We start from the raw sequence: 23,102 nt of genomic DNA, 5'->3' as shown, positions 1-23,102 counted from the left end.
AGATTATTGCTTTCATGGGGGAAGAAAACTACAATTACCTAAGCAATTCTGAGCTAAGGACATCTCCTCAATTGATTAGAGCAAGACCAAATCACTGAGGTTGCTCCCTAGCTTTGTTGACATTTGTGTCTTATTTCTACCAAAAATATCAGACTTATTAAGTATCTAACCAATTTTACTGGTGTCAGTTTTAAGATGCAAAACCCACACATATGTAAAAAACAGGCAAAGGACTCATTTTAGAGGCAAACAGGAAGTATAAGGGAAGGCTACAGGAGGCCTAGTTTCTCACTTATCTGCACCCTGCATATTTCTTAAGATCCTTTATCTAATGCCAATGGCTGTAGCAGGTAAAAGAATCAACTTCAGACTCTTAGGTTTTGTTAGAGAAGTTTGTCTCAAAATTCCAAATGTTTGGGAGTACTTGTGTCACTTTCTTTTGTTTTCTGTTTCTTAATGCTTCCTTGCTTCATTCTTTGTTTTCTGTGTTCACCATCTGGTTGGATTTGGTGGTACAAACATTAATATAGCAAGGTAGCATGATTCTTTAAGAGGCCATTTCTTGTCATACTTTCTAGGCATTAAATTAAAAATTCCATTTGTTGAAAGAATGGAAGATATACGAACACATTTGTCTGACTTGAGAAAAATTATTTTTTTGGATCAGATATTTAGAAATGTAATTTCTAGAGAGTAAGATATGCACATGTATACTTTTAATAAACATTCCTTGGTTGCCCTTCAAAGGAACAATGTATAATAGTTTCTGTATCTTCATTAACCAGTGAAAGTGTTGATATTATTGAGGGTTAAAAATATCCATTTTTAATAAAAACTTCTTCTCATGCAATTTAGCTTGAATTTTCTGATTATTAGGTAATCCAAAACATTACTTTGGGATGATTAAACATATTTGTCATATGCTGATTGAGTGCTTAAGTGAAAGTTCACATACCTGATCAGTGTGGGAAGAGCCAGCAGGCAAACTTAACAAGAAGGTTTAGAAACTAATGGCTATCATAAACCAGCCCAAGATGAGGACAATAGCCCTAAGGAAAGATAAAGCAAAAGATCTTGAGGATACAACCTACAGGGGTTTTCTTCTGGAATAAAAGCTGGTTTCATGCAGTGTTACTTTTTATGGAAAGGACAAAAAGAAAGTTATCTATAAATTCATTCTGGTCTGTGGAATATATAATTAATTGTATATAATTAAATTATTATTTAGAATATGTTAGAAGGCCAAATCAGTTATTCAAATGCAACTTCACATTTAGGCTAAATGTTAAAGTGTAATTTTGTGTTTAGCATAACTGTTAATACTCATCTAATATTCCCATACAATTATAAATTCACTTAGCCATCAAGATCTTCCCCAAAATCATCAGCTGGAAGTGGGTACAGTATTGACTCTAAAATCTAATAATCCATTTTCCCATGCCAGTGACTTCTGTTAACACCTATGAAGAAAATGATAGTTATAGTCCCAATCCTAGCTTTGAGTTTTTGATAACTTGTCAGCCTTATTATGAATCCTCAAATACACCATAAACATACCAGGTGTGAAATCAAACCCATGGTCCCACACCTGGTCCCTTGGGTGTAGGGTATTATTATCTCACCAGTTGTTCAAGGAAGACCCAATAGAATCCCTGACATCTTTGTTTCCCAATAGCCAGTCATTCTGGTTCTCTTCTAAGGCTGCTTCTAATCCAGCCATGTAAATATTTTCCCTCCAGCATCATCCAAATCCAAGTGACCTGTTTTTGACCTCAATAGGAGACACCAGCATCCACCTTTGATGCCACCCACTCTCCTCAGGCAACCAGGGTAGCCCCCTCACAATGTGAATCAAATTTGTTGATCTATTGCTTAGTGCTGCTGCGGGAACCAGGGAGATCACAGCAAACATTTCCAGACTGTCCTGGCCAACTCCTATCATGTGGCCAAGGGTGCACCTGACAAAAAGTCATTGAAAAAGAGACAAAGAAGATTGCATCCAAGGGCACTGAGATCAGAAATTTGGAATGAAGTGCAACTCACTTTCCCTTTGAGTCTGGTGGCTTTCACAATCAGCTGAGGAGGGTTGAATTCGAGGAGGAAACCTTTGAAGGCCATAGTTGATGGTGGAATACACAAGAACTGCTGCAGGACTGTGATCCTGAGGTGCTCTTGTCTGCAAATATCCTGGCTTCCCAGAAGAGACAGTCCAGCTCCCTAAGCATGTCCAGTAGCAGTGCATCAACTTCTCATGGGGTGTATGGATCCTTATCCAGTGACAAGAGCAGCCAGGAGCTGCAGGATCCCAAGATCCTTGAAGTCCATGATCCATGGAAGAGAAGGAGAAATAAGTTTAGGCCAGCTGCCAAGAGAGAGAACAGGGTTTGGCACAAGTCAGAAGCACGTGGAGAAAGGCCTGCATCAGGGAGGCCCTCTGGTGCTAGGGAAATGGCCCCCTCTGTCCCAGTCATGGAGGTAGGACATATTATGGGGAACAAGTCCTCCCAGGCTCCTTCAAATAGGAACTTTGGGAACAGAATAAAGAACTTTCTGCAGCATATTTTCTCCAGTAAAGGCAAAGGGCAGACAAACTCCCCACTCAAAATCATGACCTCATTAACTTCTACCCAAAGCTGAGGGTCAGTCACAGGTTCACTGCTTATAGATAATAGGGATTTGGAAGCCCAGGTACCCATAACTTCTGTTGGATCATCATAGAGCAGAAAATGAGGTTTCATCATGATTGCCTCAAAAAAAAAAAAAAACATGGTCAAAGAGGTACTCCACCTAGGCCCCTGTGGATAGGCAATCCCATTATTCCTGGGGTCCCTCCTCCAGGAAAAAATGAAAGTGATGGGAGCTAAGGCTTGTGGTCCCCACCCCAGCCTCAGTGGCCACAGCCATCCTGTGAACAGGTGGATCAGAAACAAGGACAACAATTAGGCCTTAGTGCAAAAAGGAGTCTGAACCTCTGCCCAACCCCTGCCAACATAGGGTGGCACATATCTCAGACCACAGTATTCACTGTTCAAGGCACTGTGCTCTTTAGAGATGTATATTGTCTGGTCAACATCAATATGGTCCCCACTCCTGTCCTGCTGGGAAGAGGTTTTTTTCCATAATTCAAAACATACTGAAAAAAAACTGTCCCTATGTGAGCCCAAACTTTATTTGACAATGGCTTTTTCCTAATGAGGTTATTATTGCTTAATAATACTGTTTTTAATAAGAGAGGCTCCTGTATTTGTTGTTTTGAGTCATAGAAAAGGGGTTGCATCTGTTGTTTATTAGAATGGATTCTAGAAGAGACTGGACATGCAAGGAGGTGACAGTGGCATTCAGTACCCAACCTTATGCTAGATTCCATCATTATACCTTAAGAATGCATGATTTGATTGTTACAGGAATAATAGAGTGACTTTGGGACTTATCAAGATGGGAAAAATCCACAAAGACTCCACTCTAAGGTCTGAATTGGTCTTTCCCTCTATCCTGAACTTTGTGAGTTATAGGGATTGGTGTACAGGGATGTCATGGGAATTAGTACTTTCCCATGCCACAAAATTGGCTCTGGAGTATTGAGAAAAGGGGTAGTTTCCTGGCCCTGAGTTCATAGATGGTCAAAGTGGATGCTGGATGTCTTGGTAGGGAACAGAGGACACCTGCCCTTGGAATCCCTGCCTTATGGAGGCTAACATTGAGATGGGCCTCACAAGGTCCTTTTAGCTCAGGCTGGATAATGTTGCCAATGTCACTTTCTTCTGCTCCTGCCTTCTTCATTCTCTATAGCAGTAATCAAGATGGAAATTGCAGGTCTGCGTGTGAGTATCTGGGCAAGAACTACAGGTTGGCTGTTAAGGGCTGTGTCACATGCAGCACCCTCCCAAAGCCCCCAGTATGAACAAATATGCACAAAATAACAATCTGACAGTGGGGCACTGTGGGCCCTGAGAGTGGGATGTGGAGGACTGAAATGGAGCCAAAGAAAGAGGCAGAGTAACATGGGGATGAAATGGTGTGGTGGATGGGAAGTCCCTGCCCTCCCAGTACCAACTACCAACCTAGGGGGAGGAGGCATCACAGACTTACCCTGGCTCCACCCCTGTGGACCCTATTCTTGCTCCAAGATCACAGGCCTGGAGAAGCCTCTTTAGCAATGACACAGGCTAGAGAGGAAGCAAACCTTTGGTAGGGAAGATTTGTTTCCTGACATTATATTGAATAAGACTGCATGTCTTTGCCTCTTTACTTATAGAAGGGATGAGTTAACAACAACTGGAGTAGCCAGGACTATGTTACTCTAGTTGTGATAGCTGTGACTCCTAGTTTGGTGACCTTTAGACACACACACACACACATGGTTCTAGCACTTCTTCTGCAGTGGAAAGATGGGGACCTAAAAAGATCAAAGTGGTTGGGGTCACAAAGTAAGTTTCTCCAGGCTTCCAGAACTTTCCCATAGACTAGAGAAGAACAGGTGGTTAAGTTAGAACTTGTCACATCAGAAAAAGTGACTTGTCTGAAATGTGGGAGCAAGCTGGGGTGGCAGTATTCAGGAAGAAGTCTTCGCCAATCTCTCTCTGCTTCCAGTACAGGTTTCTATTTCCCAGGGTCTGCCCACATGGCAGGCAACACAGAAGGAAGAGGCAGGCCCCACAGAAGGAAGAGGAGAAGCCATGTCTGCAGAGTGTTTGATGCTATGGCCCACCTGGGAAGGCAGCAGCATCACTCCAGCACCCTCTGCTCTGTTTGTTCCCTGATGGAGAGTCTTATAACAGGAGGTGCAACCAAGGCAGATGGCATAGGTACAGTCCTGCCCTAATGCCTGAAAGAACTCTGTATGTAAAACCAGGCAGTTCTTCCCAGTGTAAACACAGGTCCTATAGGTCACCATTGAGCAGATTATGTTCTTTCATTGATCATAGCAGACCCCAGGGTGGGCCTAGAATCAACAACAGACAACAGAGACAGAATGGGTTATAACAGAAACAGGTCCTTAAGTCTGATCCTCCTGGGTCCTATCATAGCATAGAAAGGCAGATCCTCCAGGCAGAAGAGCTGAACATGGACCCTAGGGATCCAAAGGGAATAATACCACAGACAGTGACACTGATGGACAGCCAGAAGTATGAAGGAGGAAGTCCTATACCCTCTGCTGCTGCCAGATTTGTCATCCATGAGGGGCAGTAAGGACAACAACCAGGAAATCCTACAGAGACCCACAATGAGACTCCCCACAGAATCTTCTGTCAGACACAAGACCCACACACACATAGCCCTTCAGAGACCCAACTAAAAGATTCCCAGAGAGACCACCATAGAACCTCCAACACAGCAGTCTCAGAAACACAAGAACCTCCATTAGAAATAACACCAACTTCAGGGACCTCACATTGAGATTTCACAGAACTCCTGACACAGACCTTCCAGAGGGACCTCTGACAGAGACTTGTACCAAGAGAAACCTCAGAGACAACACTGAGATCTTCCACAACAACCTTTCACTGCCACATGGTCCTCATGCAGTGATTTTTTCACAGAGACCTCCCACAGAGTTCCAGACCTTGGAGAAACATCTCCAGAGAGATGTTCTACAGATTTTCTCAGTGAGAACTTTTCACACACACACCACCAAGAGGTATATTATGGACACATCTCAGAGAAATACAGTGACTTCACGGAGGGTCCTCACACAGAAATCTCATACAGATTTTACACAGATTTTGAGAGACCCACACAGAGATGCCACACAAGCACCTCACAGAGTTCTCATGGGAACTGAACACAGACATTTCACAGAGACTTCCCACAGAATCCCACACCCATACTTCCTTCCTCTGACACTGGAAACACAAGAGTAACACCACCATCCTTGTTCTGTCCCCAGAACCCTGAGACACTGTCAATGTGGCCTCCCAAATTATGTTCTCTCCTTGAGAAAATTTTCTGTTCCTTTGTAATGCCATTGCCTCTGAACAGAAGAACTGTCAATTCCAAGTGTAAACCTGCACAATTTCTTCCTCTACAGGTATTCACTAGCCTCAGCTCTGACCCACAATTAAGAGAATCACAAATTTTAAACATGAATAAAATGCTTTCAACATCCAGTGACAGATATTTCCTTATTTTTAACTATTTAAAAATAAGGAAATATCTTCAGTTTTAACTATTATCTTCTCAAATGTATAAATGTCACTTCTTAATTTCACTGAAGATAAGAACTGAAATCACGATGGTTGAATACTTTGGATATATGATAAATACCTATAGCAGATGGACTCTAGGAATGAAATGAACCAGCAAAGAGGCATCTGGACTCACTCCATCTCCCAGGGCCTGGGCACTCACACATTTTCCTAGCCATCCACATAAACACAAATCGTGCAGAAAAGATGGAGAAGAATTTATGGAGTTATGAAAGTAAAGTGATAAAGTAGGAAAGAAAAAGAAGCTTACACTAACAGAAAGTGCACAGTATCTCTGACCCTCTCTCTCTCTCTCTCTCTCTCTCTCTCTCTCTCTCTCTCACACACACACACACACACACACACACACACACACAGTTGAGAAACTGCTACATACTAGGCACTCCAGTTAAAGTGGAATAAGTTGTGAATTAAAAGAGAAGTAAATTTTTGCTGCTGTGAATTATATAGTGCAGGGCAGGAAACACACAAATAGGAATAGCTCTTCAGCCATCCAGCTGCAACTACAACTAAGGCCCATAACCACTGGCTTCAGTAAGGGAACTGTCAAACCCTCTCTGAACTGAGACTTTGCCCTTTGCTCTCATCCTTCAGAACAGTGCTCCACATACGTGGAATAGAGAGAGATAAATAGGGAGGGAGGGAGGGAGGAGAGAGAGAGAGAGAGAGAGAGAGAGAGAGAGAGAGAGAGAGAGAGACTGTACACTTTCTGTTAGTGTAAACTTTCTTTTTCTTTCTTACTTTCTCACTTTGCTTTCATAACTCCATAAAGACTGGAGCACATTACAGTCTTCTAGGGAGACAGAGGGCATGACTCAGTCTCCCACATATGGAAACAGATTGGAAAGTCAGGAACACAAGCAGGAGAGAAAGACCCCCTTGGATCCCCTGCAATACCCTCCTCCTCAATAGCTCAGCATCCTTCCCCTCCCTCCCCCTTCCTTCCTTTCCTGTACAGAACCGCAAAAATCCCTACAGAAAAAGCTAAGTGAGCTATGCCTTCCTCAAAATCCTCCTGTGCATTCCACCTGGTTAGAAAAACCTCAGGTTCTCACCCACTGCCTCAAAGTCCTGCAGGGTGTGGCCCCTGGAGGCTTCTGTGGCCTCACTCACCATGCCCCTCCCCCATGACACTCCACCCATGCAGGGTTTTCCCTGATCCATTCTGGATGCTGTTTCTTCCCAGAAACCCTGCTTGATTTCCCTGTGCTTGGAATGCCCACCCCCAAATGCTACAGGGCTCCTTCCCTTCTCAATGAACTTCCTGAGTCCCCATCCCAAAGATCTCCCATAGTATCCAGGAGGGACAGGTCTCTTCTTCCTAGTCAATGCCACTGCCTGGCCCACTACTATCTACAGTATGTATTTATTCATTGTCACACTCCTCTCCCCCAAGTATAAGGTCATGGGAATCTGTGTGCCAGAACCAGATTGGAATTACTTGGAACATGGCCACAAGTAACTCATGAGTGCATGAATGGATTCCATGAGCAGTGGGAACTTAAGGCCAGAGATGACCTGAATTTGTCCTTTGAAAGCAGGTAGTAACACTCATTTCCCTGAGCCCAGAAATGGCCTGGTGCTGGGCCCTGGAGGCAGGAGGGTGATGAATTCTTCAGTAGATTTTGAGGGGCCACTGTGCAGAGGCTGCTCAACTTGTGGGATCCTGTATTACTCCAGTGAGTAGTTACAGAGTGTGAGTGGAGAGGCCTGGGGAGCTGAAGAAACTGTGTATCTGGTTTGTCATCAAGATCAGTGGGGTCTAATCCTCGTGTCCTGGCAGAGTCAGATTTTCTGACTGAGACCCACTGCCTATCTGCCATTCTCTGTCTCTCTCCTCTGGGCCCTTGGAGGCTGTGATGACCATTCTTGCCTTCTGCGTTCAGTGAGCCCACAAAGATCCCAGCTAGTCCCATGAGGTCCTAGTCATCACTTTTCCAGCTGCCCATAGTGGCTTAGACCAGGTGCAGGGGACCTGTAGGAGGTGGGTATAGCTGGGAGCCATGAAATTGAGTCCTCCATGGTGGAATCAGCCCTTGGCATAGGGCTTTGATGCACCCCAAGAGCCATGTCCAGGCAGGCCATGCTCTATGCCACTGCCCAGCTCCTCTTGCTCTGACCTGCTCCAGTCAGGGAACAAAGGAATGGTGATGACCTGGATTCATCTGTGCCCTAAGTCCTCTTGTTCTGCACCCAGCTCTACTGTAATCACATAATCTATCTGGCTCAGTAGGTTCTAACTACACTGTTCTTTCTCCAGGGGCCCTAGAGTCAAAAGTTGGCCTCAGAGGGATTATGACCTGAGGACCCAGATCCAGGATGTGGGAGGGTGGGTGAAGACAAGGACACCATGGGGACCTTCTAAGGGGAAGGTTGTGCATGGTTTCCTTGGGTTTCTTTCTAGTTAACCTCAGAGAGCTCCTGTTTTCTTTGTTTTTTTATACACCTGTACAGGTTAACTTTATCCTATTCCCTACTGTCATTTGACTTTATTTCCAGTCCATATTTTAAAAATATTTTTTTAGTTGTAGTCGGACCCAATGCCTTTATTTATTTTTATGTGGTGCGGAGGATTGAACCCAGCACCTGGCATGTGCTAGATGAGTGCTCTACCACTGAACCACAACCCCAGCCCCTACTTACAATCCATTTTTACAGTTTGAGAAACCCAGTGCCTTCAAAGATGCACATGCAATGACTCTATCATTACCATTTTCCCCTCTACAGAATTCCTATGTATTTCAGCTATTGTTTTCCTTATTAGTTACTCAAAATACTCCCCAGACTCTTCCCTTGGCTCCTGGTCCATGGGCAGTGAGGACCTGGGTGTGTGACCATGAGGCATGAGTGTCCAGCAGACCCAGAACCACCACTGAAAGCCTCAGTCCCTAGAAGCAGAGGCCTCTGCAAGAGGATTTTCCCTGGAGTATGCATCTTGGTACCCCAAATTGATCAGCAGAATAAGCCTGAAGTTAAATGACTGTCACTAGTAACTTGTGCTCCATTGAGCTTATTTTCTATTTCCTTCCATTTAAAGGGGTATTTTAAGGAAAGTATTTCAGAGTCAGCTGCAGCAGCCACTAGCTTTTAAAAACAGACATATCCATTCCTAGACACACCACAGTCAAACTGTGAAAAGGCAGACAGAATCTTAGAAGCAGCAGATAAAAACTTCTCCTCATGCACAAAGGGCCCCCAGTGAGATTATTAGTTGTCTTCTAACCAGAAACAATGGAAGGAAGTTGTGAGGTGGCATATTCCAAGAGTGTAAGGGAAGATCACCTGAAGGGTCTGTTTCCAGCAAGTCTGTCCTTTAATAATAAAGAAAAATATACTGCCAGGTAAAGACAGCCTGAGAAAATTTGTTGCCAGCAAAGTAAAGCGTCTAGATGAAGATAGTAAAATACAATTGAGAAAAATTTAGTTAAAATTAACATAAATAAATAAGCATAAAAGAAATTTGAGTTTTATGCTGAGTTGATGCAAAGCAGGAAGAATTGAAATTTCAGAAATCATAAAAGAAATAGTTCCTGAAAAATGAAAATTCCAGAGATAATAAGAATTTTCAAAAAACTTATGAAATTTCAAAAAATTCTAAGCAGAGATCTACAAGGAAATAAATAATGTCTGGGATCCACTGGGAAAGAATACTGAAAAGACTAAGGTCTCTTCTGACAGGGTGAGCAGGTGGAGTTGGAAGGAAGAATGTAGAATGCCCAGGAGGGTGGAGGACAAGCTGGTTGGAGGATGGGGCAAGGGTGTGGTGCAGCCTCCTCTTCTTGCCCCTCCTCTGCTGTCAGGATCCCTTTGTGATAAGAGGGCACAGGTCTGTGACACAGGTCTGGGCCCTACTCCCCATTCCTGAAGATAACTCTTAGGAATCATTTGTCTGAACAAGACAGTGCAATTTTGACAATGGAGAATCCTCTTTCCTCTAAATAGCATTAGTGCTAGATGGCTGAACCCAAGCTTCACCACCTGGACAATGGATATGATCCATGCCTGTGTGTGTGGACTAGGGCTCTTCCTTCTTTTATTGTCTTACCTCCAGGGTAATCCATATTTCCCACCACCAAAGAGAAAGGGAAAACTTAAGAAGGTAAGAAACTTCAGGCCACACCCAACAAGAACAAGACCAGATATTCTCTTTTGTCTATTCTTGTAACAGTGATCTACTTTATGCTTTGAATATAGCCCCTGCTTCTCTACCACTGCAATTTATTTCTAAAATGGACATGTATCTCTTCCCCTTTCCCTGCTCCTCCCAAATCTGTGGGGAAATAGGATTAACTTTCTTCCCCATTTTAGGCAGATTTATCTGTCCCGAGTACACCCTCCATAGAAACAAAGTAAACCAGACTTTGAGGATGGTACCAAAAGATCTCAGAAATGACTATCTCCCAAATTAACAAGTGAATTACAACTCTAGCAGAGGACACATATGGAGTGTAAACTTTGAATCACCTCTTTAAAAGCCTCCTGTTCCTGATGATGGATAGAATCACAGCCTCTGGAAAAGGAGTTCCCTGTGTTTCTCCTTTGCTAGCAAAGCAATAAGCCTTCTTTTTCCTTTTTCTCAAAAACTGTCCTCATTACTGGATTGGCATTGGGGACAAAGACTGAGCTTTCAGCAACACAATTCTTTCCACTTTTCCAAAATAACTAGAGATACTTCAAAAAGAGAAATCTCAGGACAGAACAAAACATCATTCTGGGACAGGCAGGCAAGGGCAGGGAGGCAGTGTGCACTAGGACTTCTCTGATATGAAGCTCTAAGATCATCCATGTGGTGAGCTGCAAGTCCCAGAGCAAAACACAAAACTGTGACTCTGTGGCTGAAGTCTGGACTCTGGAGGGAGTTGGGAACCTCTGGAGAAGGACAGGCCTTGAACACTGCTTCATCAGTCATCTTCTCCTCGTTCATGTCTCTGGAACAAACTTTTCTCTGTGTTGGGCTGATGTGAAGACTGTTATGAGCTCTTAAGGCTTCAGGCTGGAGTTGCCTCTGGCCTCAGGAAGCAGAATGCTGCCTGGCAGCTGAGAAGAGCCTGTGGAAATGAGTGTGTTCCTGAACAGAGGACCAGTGACTGAAGACATGCATGGGATACTTTATGTAGAGAACAACTTTGAGGGTTTTCTAAGGAAGAAAAATGAAGTATTACACCACTTTAAAACTGATCTCTGAATAAAAGGGTTTCCACTAGCTAACTGTAGAAAGTTAAGCTGTCCCGAAACATGGAATGTCTGTAGTTTCTCTAAAAGAGCAAAGAGAGAAAAGGGCCCTAGTATCTTTTTCTTTTTTGTCTGTCAGCATCTGAAGGTGAAGAAGGTGCTGTACAAGGGTAGGAAGAAGAGAGGCACTCTGAAAGGTAAGGCCTTGCCCTTACATCCCAGAGGTGACTTGCAGTCTGCTGTCCCCAAGAGACCAGAGCCAAGTTCCAGAGAACATCAATTTCAGAGACCTAAGAGGGAGGATCCTGGGAAGGAAACCATCATACCAAAGACACTTCTCAGGTTCTGTGCTCAGAATGAAGCTGTGGTGGGCCAGGAGTGGATGATGTCCAGGAGGGTGGTGTGGGTAATAATTGGAGCCCAATACTGGAGTGAAACCAGTATTTCACACAGACGGTATCTGTGATGCAGTCTATGATGAGAATCAATCAGGGCCCAGTTCCTTTTTCCCAGATGAGAAGATTGCACACCTGAGAAACGCCAAGGCAAGCATAGAAAGCAAATTTATTTAAAGACAGAATACAGACTTTGCTGCAGGAAATGGGTCCCAAAGATGGATATCCAAAGAAATGAGGTATTCTGTCCTTTTATACATTCTAGAACTCCTTTGTTCTCATTCTCCCCTTATCTTGGCCTTCTCCTCTCTGCATTCTGTGTACATGACCAAATTGTGGAGGAAATGTGGAGTGCTACAGGCAGGAAAGTTGCAGGACAGGAAGCAATAATTAACAACTCCTACAACTCCCTGCAGGGAGAAACTCCTGGGGCAGGTTACCTTTGCAACATATTGGAAGGGAAGGGCTTTGGAGATGTCAGCATTTGATTTTCTTCCCTTTACAACCAGCCCATATATTTCTGATCCTACAGTGACTGCCTTTTGTCATAGCTGTGTGTTGTGTCTCCCCACCCCTTCAACTGGATATGCAGGTGAAACTTCCTGGTCAAAGTGTGGTCAAGCTCTCACTTCCCTAAGACACATTCCCCTTTGAGATGACCCAATCTTTCCCCCTGCAGCATGGTTAGGAGTATAATGGGGGCTAGTGGAGGTGGGAGTAAATGACAAAATGCTGCTCCTCCATGTGGATTTCTATCCCTGTCACCTATCATGTGGCTTTGAATACTGATGCTTGCCCTCCAGAGTCCACTGTCCCAGTCTCCCTCATGTGGACATACCTCTCATGGTGAGGAGAGGCACTCACCTCCCTTTTCCACAATAACCCCATATCCATTTTCAAGTTATAGTGATTGCTGGAAGAAAGTGGAAGAGACTGAAGACTTTGTTTCACTTTTACAAAGGTAAGTAACTTTACACTTCTTCCTGTCCTTCTTACCCCTGTCTATGATATGACTCAACAACACAAAGCTCTTATGTGGCAGGAAGGGAGCTCTGAGTTCAAGTAGGATTGAATTAAAGCTGTGGGGTTTGGATAGCAAGTGCTTTGTAAACTGGGGTGTGGGGCAACAAGGGGCAATGGACCACAGATGCCCCACCTCCTGTCCCCATCTGCTCTTGGCTGCAGCCTGTGACTCCTATCTCTTCCACCCACCATGAGAAGCTCCATGATGATAGCAGCTTTTACCAGCTCTTAAAAGGAGAAGTCTCAGATGAGATGTGCTAACCAGAGTCAGCTAAAGTCCACCAATCACATACATTACCTATGGAGGATGCTCTAGCCACTGCCTTCTTCCCTTTGCCTTCCTTGACTTCTTTTAGAAAGCACCCTCTTCTTTTGACCTCTACTTACTCACCAGACCTAATGACTTCCTGAGTTTCTGTTGGGTCACCTCATCCCTGAGTGCTCTCAGTCACCAGAGTCTTTGATTCTTTTTGAATAATATTCAGAATTTCCTCTCTCCCATCTCATCCTCCTGATCCAGTGGCCTGCCCTCCATCTCTGCCAGGACCTGGCTTGACCCCTCCTCCATGTGACTTAATGACACTCACACTGTGAACCAACCCACAGAGCTCCTCTCCACCCAACAACTGTTGGTTGCCTTCTCCCATACCTATCCCATCTCTTGTCCCACTGCCTTCTCCAGGCCCATCACCACCTCCTGGCCTACTGGAACACAAATAAAGTTGTTATGGTCATTAATCAAAATAATATAAAATTTCCATAGCTTACTGAGTTGTGGTGGTGACTATGAATATGAGCAAAGTGAACATTCTGATGTCTTTCTCTTGTTAACCTTACGAAAATTTATGAATAAAATAATAATGGGAAAATGCAATCAATCTAAATATATCTTTTCCTACTTCATTAATCTTTACTTAATAACGCCAATTAGATTCAACTCTTAATTCCATTTTACTAAATATTTCACCAAAATATTCCCTGAAATAATATTAGTAACTCATTATTGAACTTTTATATGCATATGAAGACGATTTTCTTAGAATTTTCTTCCAATAATGCATTGTGTGCTTATGTTCTCCAGCCAAAAATTCTCAGAATTATGCATATGTAAGGCATATTTTCTTGTTAAAAAGATAATCTGTCCTGCACTCTTCCTCCTCTTTTAGTAGTGCCATAGATTTCAGGTTTATTGAAAAATATTTCTTTTTCCTTTACAAGAAAGGATAGTTGAACCCCACAGCCTAGTGAAACAGCAGTTTCTCCCTTCTGGCTTTTGTCATCAGATGCACCTAAGGATAGCAGTAGTACTGGCACCTCCTTGGGTATGTATGACACACTCCAACATTACCCAAGGGCAAGAGTGAGTCCTTGCACAGTGCCCCTTTGCATGAGGGCCTTTATGTTAAGGTGTTAACAAGGTGATCAAAGTGCTCTTGAAATGTCTACTTCTCTTTGTTCATTAATACTGTTCACAAGGACAACTAGAGATTTCTTATGCTTTGCTAAATAGAAAATCAGGCATCTCTCCACTTTAGAGTCCATGTGGTCCCAACAACTAGAAGCCTTGTCCTTTCCACAGGGAACTCTGGATTACCCCATGGAAGGTGGAGAACAACTAACAACTACCTGCCCCAGGAGATCCCCCCTGGGTGAGCAAAGGTGCTTAACAACTTTCTGCATGTCAAGCCAGTAGGGAATCACTAGTCCTTGACAAGAGCCTCATGAGTGTATTTGTATGGTCAGAAGTCCTGGCCACACTCCCAGAGGGTCCCACAAACCCATAGTGAGTGTGGAGAAGAGGCCATGCTGGCAGGTTTGAGCACCCTCCATTCCCCTCCCCCTAAAACTATTGTGTGATTCAGGGCAAGCCTCTTACTTCCACACCTGAATCCAAGGACATGGCAATTTACTTAGTTCATGCAAAATCATGGGAATTGTGTCTGATTGTTGATACTTTTGGGCTCTAATTTATCACCTCAGCCCCAGGCCTCACTATCTGTAAATCAGTTACGAATATGCCAGTCAGGCCTCCTCTCCCAGGTATATTCCAGTGCACTCTGTGTATCCCCCTGAGAGAGGGGACCTCCAAGCAGTTCAGAATTTTGTCTCAGTCACTGCCTCAAGCATCCAATTCAGGATGCTCCCAGCCCAAGTGCCACAGTCACAGTACAGAATGAATGTTCCTAGTGCATAGCTCTTCAGATGCTATGGGAGGCCTCAGGCCCTGCCCCCTCAAGTCTCCTATGGGCTTGGGGCTCAGGTAAATAGTTATTATACAGTACTTATTAGGGAATAATAACAAGGGGAAAAGTCATCATGTGTACAATACAAATTATTCCTTCTTAATATTTGATTTGAGGTTAGTTGAATCCATTGATGAGGATGGCAGATAAAGGTTAACAAATATAATATGTAAACCAAAACACATTATACAAAAGGGACTGCTAAGTATTTAAAACAAATAAAAGTCTCTGTTCCTAATGGCTCTGTTATGACCCTCAGAGCAAGTTCTTTGCTACTGGTGGGATAATAAATGCATTTCCAAGGTCCTCTTGGCAATGATTTATTTCTTGCAGTTGTGATAAGTTTACCATTGGTTTCACTAGACAATTGGCAGATGAATATCTCTTGAAAGAAGCACAACCCTTCAAGGTTGTGCTTGTTCCCATTACAGTCTGTAGTTTCTTGGCAGGAATCTTCTTAGGCTGCAAGGCCCTTCTAAGTAGAAAATGTCATTGGCAAGTCCTGTAAAGAGGCATCCACAGTTGGGACCAAAACACTCTATTAGAGAGAATAATTGACAGAGAACCCCTTCAGACCTTCTGCATGCAGGATGCTCCTCTTCACTGTGAAACCTAGGATCCAACAGGGACCTGGACTGTCAAGGGCCAGGGAGGTACCCACCACCTGCTCACTAACAATGAATTAGACAAGGATGCCTCATCTCCTTGATATGCACACACAGGTTCCAACATTTTCTTGCCCACCCAAGGTGCCTATACTACAGGACTCCTGGAGCTGCCCAGGGGCCCAGAAGATGATGCTTTACAGGAAATATCTTAAACTTTATACATTTATGGAGCCTCTAAAATAAAAAAGAAACACTTGATATTCCCAAATCAAGGTATGATGTATTTTCTTTCTTTTGCCTTGGCCAAGGAAAGAAGTAAAAATACTTAAAATAAAAAATAAGTTAAAACCTTCAAACTTATTTTATGACTTTGCTTTCTTAAAAGTAAGTAAAGTTTTATAGAAAATTTAAGAAGGATATAATCTCAGAATTGAGGACAGCACTTTTAATTGGACACATTTTACTTAAGACACCTATCACAACATTCTTGCTGCTCTCATTCCCCACACACCTGGACCCACATTGACCTTGGCTTCTTTCTAGGCCAACTGGTAGAAAAAATGCAAAATAAACCAATTTTATTCACAGTGTTGACAAGACACACTGAAGCTCTATCATATCCTTTTGGTATGACTGACATTAGCTGGCATGGTCTAATGTAAAGAGATAGAAAGCAATGTATGTTTAAGCTTCTACCCATGTCTCCAAACTGGTCACATATTTAAAATATTGATTACCTTCAAAATGTCACTATAAACATGAGAATGCCCTCATGGAATAATTAAATCAGTATTTTACCTTCAAGGAGTGACATCACACTAGTTTTGTTTTCTAGGTTATGTCACTTGGATTTATAATATTCTACACATCCACTTTGAATGTTGGATTTATAGTCTATGTATGACAGGTACACAACACCATTCATTATTATCAAGCAATCAACCACTTGATAAGTCTCAAAGAATCTGAGTGTGCTTGGACTGTTTACTAACTGACTCATGCATGAGGTCACTTATTGTCACTTGCTGGGAAAACAAAGGCAGAACTTCTCCAGCCATGTGATTCCACCATCATCTACAGGCCCCATTAGCACCCCTGCTAAAAACACTGTGGTGGCCCTGAGGTCCATGAGGAGCTCACCAGTGACAACCAAATTCTCCATACCTGCCTATTATGGTTGAGTTATGTGCTCCCAAATTCATATGTGGTTTCAATTTCCAGTACTTTGGAATGTGACATTATTTGGCAATAGGACATTTAAAAAATAATGTTCTTATGATTGTCTATAATCCATTCTGAGTGGTGATCATCAAAAAGAAGAAAGTAGCCTGGGTAAAGGAGTGGAGTGCCAAACAAGACTACTATAACCAGCAGAATTAGTTTTCAAGAAAAGAAGAAGAGATAAAGACCTCAGATAAGAATAAATTAAGGGAAGGCATGACCACTAGACCAGTATCACTGATGATACTTGTTATGGTTTGGATCCAGAATGTCCCCAAAAGACTCATACTCTGATGGCTTGACCCCCAATGCAGTATTATTCAGAGGAGGGGCTTTTAGAAAATGATTGAATCATGAGGACTTTGACATCATTACTGGATTAATTCCCTGATAGCTTTTTAATATGAATGGATTACAAGGATGTGTTAAAAACTGTAGATAGTGGGATCTAGTTAAAGGGGGAAGGCCCTTGGAGACTATAATCTTGTTACCAGACCCTAACTGTCCCTCTCTCTGATTCCCAGATGCCAGGAGGTGAGCAACATTCCTGTGCCAAGAGAACATGATGTCCTGCCTCATTATAGGCACAAAGGAATGGAGCTGGCCAATCACTGAAAAAAACTTCTCTAACCATGAGGCAAAATAAGAGTTTTTCTCAGGTATTTTATCACAGTAATGAAAATAATAAGATAATACAAAGGAAATACTATACCCAGAAAAGGAAAAGCAAATCATCAGCAAATGTGAAAAAGTAAATCCCACTAGAGGAGGAGACATGTAAGTGAGAAAATAGTAAAGAATCATAACATTATCAATACAGCAACTATCAAAATTCTAAGGTGAATAAGACAGGAAGTAAAAACACAGAATGTTCAAAACCACCAGAAGAAAAAAAGGAAGATGACAGGAAGGAATAAGTACATACCTTTTAATAATCACACTGAATGCAAATGTTTTTAATTTTACATATAAAAGATGCAGATTGGCTGAATGGATTAAAAAAAAAATCTAATGATATGTTGCCTACAAGAAACTTAACTCATGTGCAGAGATATACACACAATGATACTGAAGGAATGGAAAATGCACCAAGCAAAGGGAATACAAAAGCAAAAAGAAGTAGCAATATTTATAAGTGACAAGACAGAATTTATAGACAAAATTGGAAGAGAAAAGAAAGTCACTATGTATTGACAAGGGAATAATACATCACAAAGATATAATTCTTATAAATACATAAGCAATAAGTTTTGGTGCACCCAATTTTATAAAACAATCATTATTAGAGATAAATGGAGAGATAGGCCACAATAAATATATCATCCAGACCAAAAGAGAAAAATCAACAAAGAAACACCAGATTTACATTATACTATAGATCAAAAGGATTTAACAAACATCTAAAATATAATCCATCCAACAGTTGTAAAATACACCTAATTTTCTTCAGCTCACAAAAAAAGGGTTTCCCAAATACACCAAATATTAGGCATTGGAGCAAGCCCTTCCAACTATATATATATATATATATATATATATATATATATATATATATATATATATATCTCAAAGTTGCTATATATATATATAGCAAAGTTGCTAAGGACAGGGAAATGAGTGTCCTTCAGCTAACAACCTGGATGCCAGCTGACAGTGTCCCCAATATTCACAGGTTTCAGGCGGAACAAGAAGATGACAGTCACCACTCTGTCAGACACCTACAGAAGCCTCAGACCTGCTGACCAGGACCGCGCTTCTCAGGCACCAAACAGGTGCCCTGGAGCCGGGTTTCACACAGGCTGCAAGGGACATGGATGGAGGATGCGTCGACATGGGCGCCGCACTGGCCATCTCGCCCCTCACTGCCAGGCCTGCTGCGGGCCGCCTGCATCCCTGGGGAGGCAAGGCTGGGCCTGGGCTGTCTGGCGAGGCGCAGGGGCCAGAGGAACGGGCAGGGACACAGTGGGGACCGAAGAGGTTCGCGGGTCCAGTACCTAGAGGCTTATGGGACTGAGTCTGGACGCCGCCATGGGAGCCCAGCTGGCCGTTGGGAACCCGCTGTCTGTGCTCGCGCCCGTGCCGTTCCCTGCAGGAGCCCCCAATGGACGCTGGAGCCGTTGGATGGCAGCCTGTGAGCGCGCCCTTCCATCCAAGCATGTGCTCAGGCGGGAGGGATGCAGGAGGGACACCGGTGGCCCTGCAGGAGGAAGAAATGGGTCGGGAAGCCTGCAAGGTGTCTCCGGCAAGAAGGCTCCCCATAAAGAGCCTCTGGGCTGGTCCTTCTTTCAGTGGGAGCACCTGAAATGACAAAGTGATTTTCGCAGTTACAAACTGGTCATGCCTACAGTAGAGACCACCCTGCTGCAGTCCTTGAAAGCTAAGGAAGCTCTCTACCCTGTGCTCCTTCCCATGGCCAGTTTGCACAAATTGAATTTGACTAGTGTTATTATATGAGCACCTGTGGTCTAGCAGTTTGGAGCAGTGCAAACTGATTGCATGGGGTAAGGGCTGAAGCTCAGTGGCAAAGCACTGACCAAGCGTATACAAGGCCCTCAATTTGACCTTGGTTTAGCAAATAAAATTTGCATTCAAAATCTGGTCTCCAGCATTCATTATAGTGTATGATTATTTTTTAAAAATTTAAAAAACCTGTGGAATGAGAACATAGTTTTTCTGCACTGCATATTTTATATCACTGCTTCAAAAGAAATAACAAGGGAAGAAAGAATGAAAGAAGCTTCTTTTTAGTGCCTGAATATCATGGTTTGCCCCCCTCCTGCCGTTTATTGAAAAGACTTATAATAAGGTGTTAATATTTCATGAACACCAAACTGTGTGTTTTGCAAGCCAGGGATGGGATAAAAAAAAACCATCACCAACAGAAACAACCAGGAAAAAAACAATTTATACATAAAACACAATCCATACCCTACAGATTTTTAGAGTATTGACTGTTCATACCGGTGACTTTGTGGCTCACTGGTCCTGCCCATCATTGGAAGCAAAGACAATTTGGTTGTTGAAAGACAGGGCCACCTGTCACACCCCTCTCCTGTGGATTTTAGAAACTACTTCAAAATGTCCCAGAGGCACACACCACTTGTGTCACCCCTGAATTGCCTGAAGGGAACTCAAGGTTCTTCTATACCTATTAGAGCTCTTCATGGAATGTCTGCCCAGCCCCCCCTCCACCCAGGCCAGCTGTCCTTGGCCCCTCCCCCCCTGCAGAATGTCTGGATCCAACATTCCACTGTGGTTTACATTTAAACTTTGGCCAGCTTGGCTCAGTTGGACCCTGAGCATCCGTTACAGACAGGTCACTCTCTGGGTCCTGTACTGACGTTTCCCACTGTGGAGACTGTGAGACACTGTGTCAGGTGTCCTGCCTGAACTTCAGAAGGAGGTGAGCCTGGACAGTCAGGGGTCTGTTATCTGAGGGCCAGTCACCCCCCAAACCCTTGGGAGTTAGGATGGAGCACTTACCCTGTGGTCAACTGATTGAATAGAAGGAAGGGAAGGAAAGAGCCTTAGACAGTACACTTGACATGGCCCAGGAAGCCCCGGGAAGACTGATACTGCTCATGGGGAGGAGGGCTCCTAAGACCCAGGTCCAAACTAATCCGGGGAAGTACACTGGGTCAGCAGAAAGGAGAGAGGCCACGGGATTGATTCCTTGTAGAATGGACCCAGGTCACTGCATGGTTTTTTAGGCAGTCACAGATGGTGTCACAGTGAGGGCTTCCTGGAGTCAAGATGCTGAGCCCTGTGTCCATTCTTCAGACACATGGAAGCTGCCTGGGATATCATTCTGAGGGGACTGACTGAGAGTCTCAGATCCTAAGTGGGCAGGGGTAAGAAGTGTTCTTAAGTAGAAAAGTGCCCAATGGGGATCTCAATGACCACAGATGCCGTGCGATATAGTCTCTGTGGGTGAGGCTGCAGGGCACTCCAACTGCCATAGCCCAGGGTCCCTCACAAACTTCCTGCCCAGGAAAACTTCTCCTTCCATTCAGACAGCAGGTGTCATTGATTCCAGAAGGGCAAGGAACCCAGGAAACCTTAGCCAACATAGATTTGGGCCTCTGGGGGATCTTCTGAATCGTTATCACTTTCACACTCTCTGTGTGTAGCCTCAGCTCATTGTTTTCAAGTCAACACAGAAGACTTTGGCTTACCTTCATGGTTTGGTTGGTACTCCATGATAAGGGAGCACATGTGGGGTGCTCTTCATTTTCCAGGATCAGGTTTGAAGATGACTGGGTTCTTTTGAAGATAGGAAGGAGTATAGCACACAGTTAGGAAGGGGCTCTACTCATATTGTCATTGGAACTTAGGCAGCTGTCCTGATTAATACATGCAAGTGTGAAGTGTGGTACACCTCCCATTCTTTGACCTCACTCTGCATAATGTCCTGGTGAACAGGAATGTGCTCCCAACAACCTTGCTGCAGGTAGCAGCTGGTGCAGGCCTGAGTCTCTGTGACACTTCCCTTCCCATTATTAGGAGTGCAAAGGAAAAGGACATCAGAACGGCTCTAATTCCCAGGCCCAATAAAAAAATGACCAGTGTCTGTGAAAACCTCTGGAAAACCCCAATCCTCACCATCCCATCAACTTCATAAACCTCAGTAACCTTTGTTAGTCAGCCCAGGAGAGGATCTGTGGGACTCAGTGTCTATCACATAGACCTCTTCCCTGGGAAAGGAGCTCCCTGCATTATGGCAGGAACCAGTGAGCACTAGGATCACAGATGGCCAGGCTCTGTCCCCCATTAGTGTTTGGTGTGGGAAGTGCTGGGAGAAGCACCCACATGCTGGGCAGGATGTGCTCCTGGGTGAACTACACAATTCCTCAGCCTCTAGCTAGGCAGACATCTAAATCAGGTGTTTCTTGTTTGTGTGTGGATGCCTAGGAAAAAAGTGGAGGGGTATACAAGGAGTATTAGCAAAAGGAAGGCTGAGGAGGTGATGGGGGAATCATTTTTAGAATCTGTCACCTTCACAAGGGACCCTAAAGCCCCTGCATTTGCCCTGGAGAAGATCCCTTTCCTATTGGTGAGAATGAGGAGGGGCATGGTGCCACTGAATAGGGTCAATTGATCCATTTCTAGGGAGTCACCTAGGAGGCCAATGGAGTGTCTGCAAAGGATGCACAAGGGGCCTCTCAGAATCAGGGAAAGCTGAGGTGTCACAGTCAACTGGGAATCCTGGTGTAGTGAAAATGAGATTTCTCAGGGTAGAACTATGACTAAAGGAACACAGCATGAAATTCACTCAAAGGGACATTTGCAAACTGCACAATTTCCCTGCCCAAGGGCCCTGAGCTGGGAGCATTTGTTCTCAGATTTCCACTGAGTAAGAAACTGCTGTCATTTTCCCTCCTCCATTCTCCGCTTTGCTTTGCGTCCACAGCATCTGCATCACGGAGAGCAGGCATGAACTTCACTCCTGGTGCCCACGTGTCTGCGTTCAGGGGCCTACCCTTTCTTCCAGCTGCCCCTGTGCCAACACACCAGCCATTCTGGGAGCTGCCCCCGGCACCAAGGGTGACTGCGCCTATCTCTCAGGGTAACCCTCTGGTGCTGTCCACTTACCCTGGACAATCATATGTGCCAGGGCTGTCCACCTTTGGAAAACATGGGCCACAACTGAGGCCAGTGGGGCCTCCTCATATTCAGAACATTATCCACACTCAGGCACCCCTCAACTGGAGGGCCCCAGGGGCCTTCTGTGGGGGTGTGGAGCATCCTGCTCCATTCCTCACAGCACCTTCTGCCCCGAGGACCACTGTACCTGCCTCAGACAGTGGAGGGATTCAAAACTATGGGATCCACTGGCACCTGGGCCTTCGCCCTCCAGCACCACGACCATTTGCCCAGATGGCCCCCATCATGTTCCCAATGAATGCGCGCCAATGGCCAGGTACAGTGTATGGGGAGGGCGCACTACCCACCTTCCCAGCTGCAGTGCCACCAGATGACACCAGCAGACCTCCCAGCGTGTATGAGAACTTCCGGCGCTGGCAGCGCTTCAAGACCCTGGTCCGCAGGCACCTTCCTCAGACTCCTGATGTGGAAGCACTTTCCTGCTTCCTCATGTGAGTGTTCTCCTCCGGCTCCCCCTTGAGCTCTGTCAGGAGGAAAAGCATGGGTTGGAAAGAGGAGGCTGGGATGTAGGGGAACTGCTCGAAAGGTCCTGAGGGTAAGGGGACCAGCTGAGACCCTTACATTCCCAGA

At 44.2% G+C, this 23,102-nt stretch overlaps 1 protein-coding gene across 20 annotated transcripts in view; it reads left to right on the top strand.

Moving 5' to 3' along the window:
• The window catches only part of LOC101962607 (uncharacterized), a 122,432-nt gene that overhangs the window by 59,438 nt on the left and 39,892 nt on the right, over positions 1–23,102 (top strand). For 4 of the 20 annotated variants that reach the window (XR_013429813.1, XR_013429810.1, XR_013429811.1 and 1 more), the window contains exons 5-8: positions 11,518–12,734; positions 14,376–14,455; positions 17,393–17,527; positions 18,541–18,640. Coding sequence is in view for 1 of the 20 variants with exons in the window: in XM_078030422.1 (XP_077886548.1) it covers positions 11,518–11,575; positions 12,675–12,734; positions 14,376–14,445; positions 17,393–17,483 (279 nt within the window). In the remaining 19 variants the exon portion in view is untranslated. Of the gene's footprint in view, positions 1–1,247; positions 4,806–11,517; positions 12,735–14,375; positions 14,456–17,392; positions 17,528–18,540; positions 19,463–23,102 lie in introns of those variants that run through there. The other 16 variants (XR_013429807.1, XR_013429806.1, XR_013429805.1 and 13 more) reach the window with 11 other exon arrangements.

Source organism: Ictidomys tridecemlineatus, chromosome 13 (genome assembly GCF_052094955.1).
Source record: "Ictidomys tridecemlineatus isolate mIctTri1 chromosome 13, mIctTri1.hap1, whole genome shotgun sequence".
NCBI lineage: Eukaryota > Metazoa > Chordata > Mammalia > Rodentia > Sciuridae > Ictidomys > Ictidomys tridecemlineatus.
This window is presented reverse-complemented; position numbering and strand designations above follow the sequence as displayed.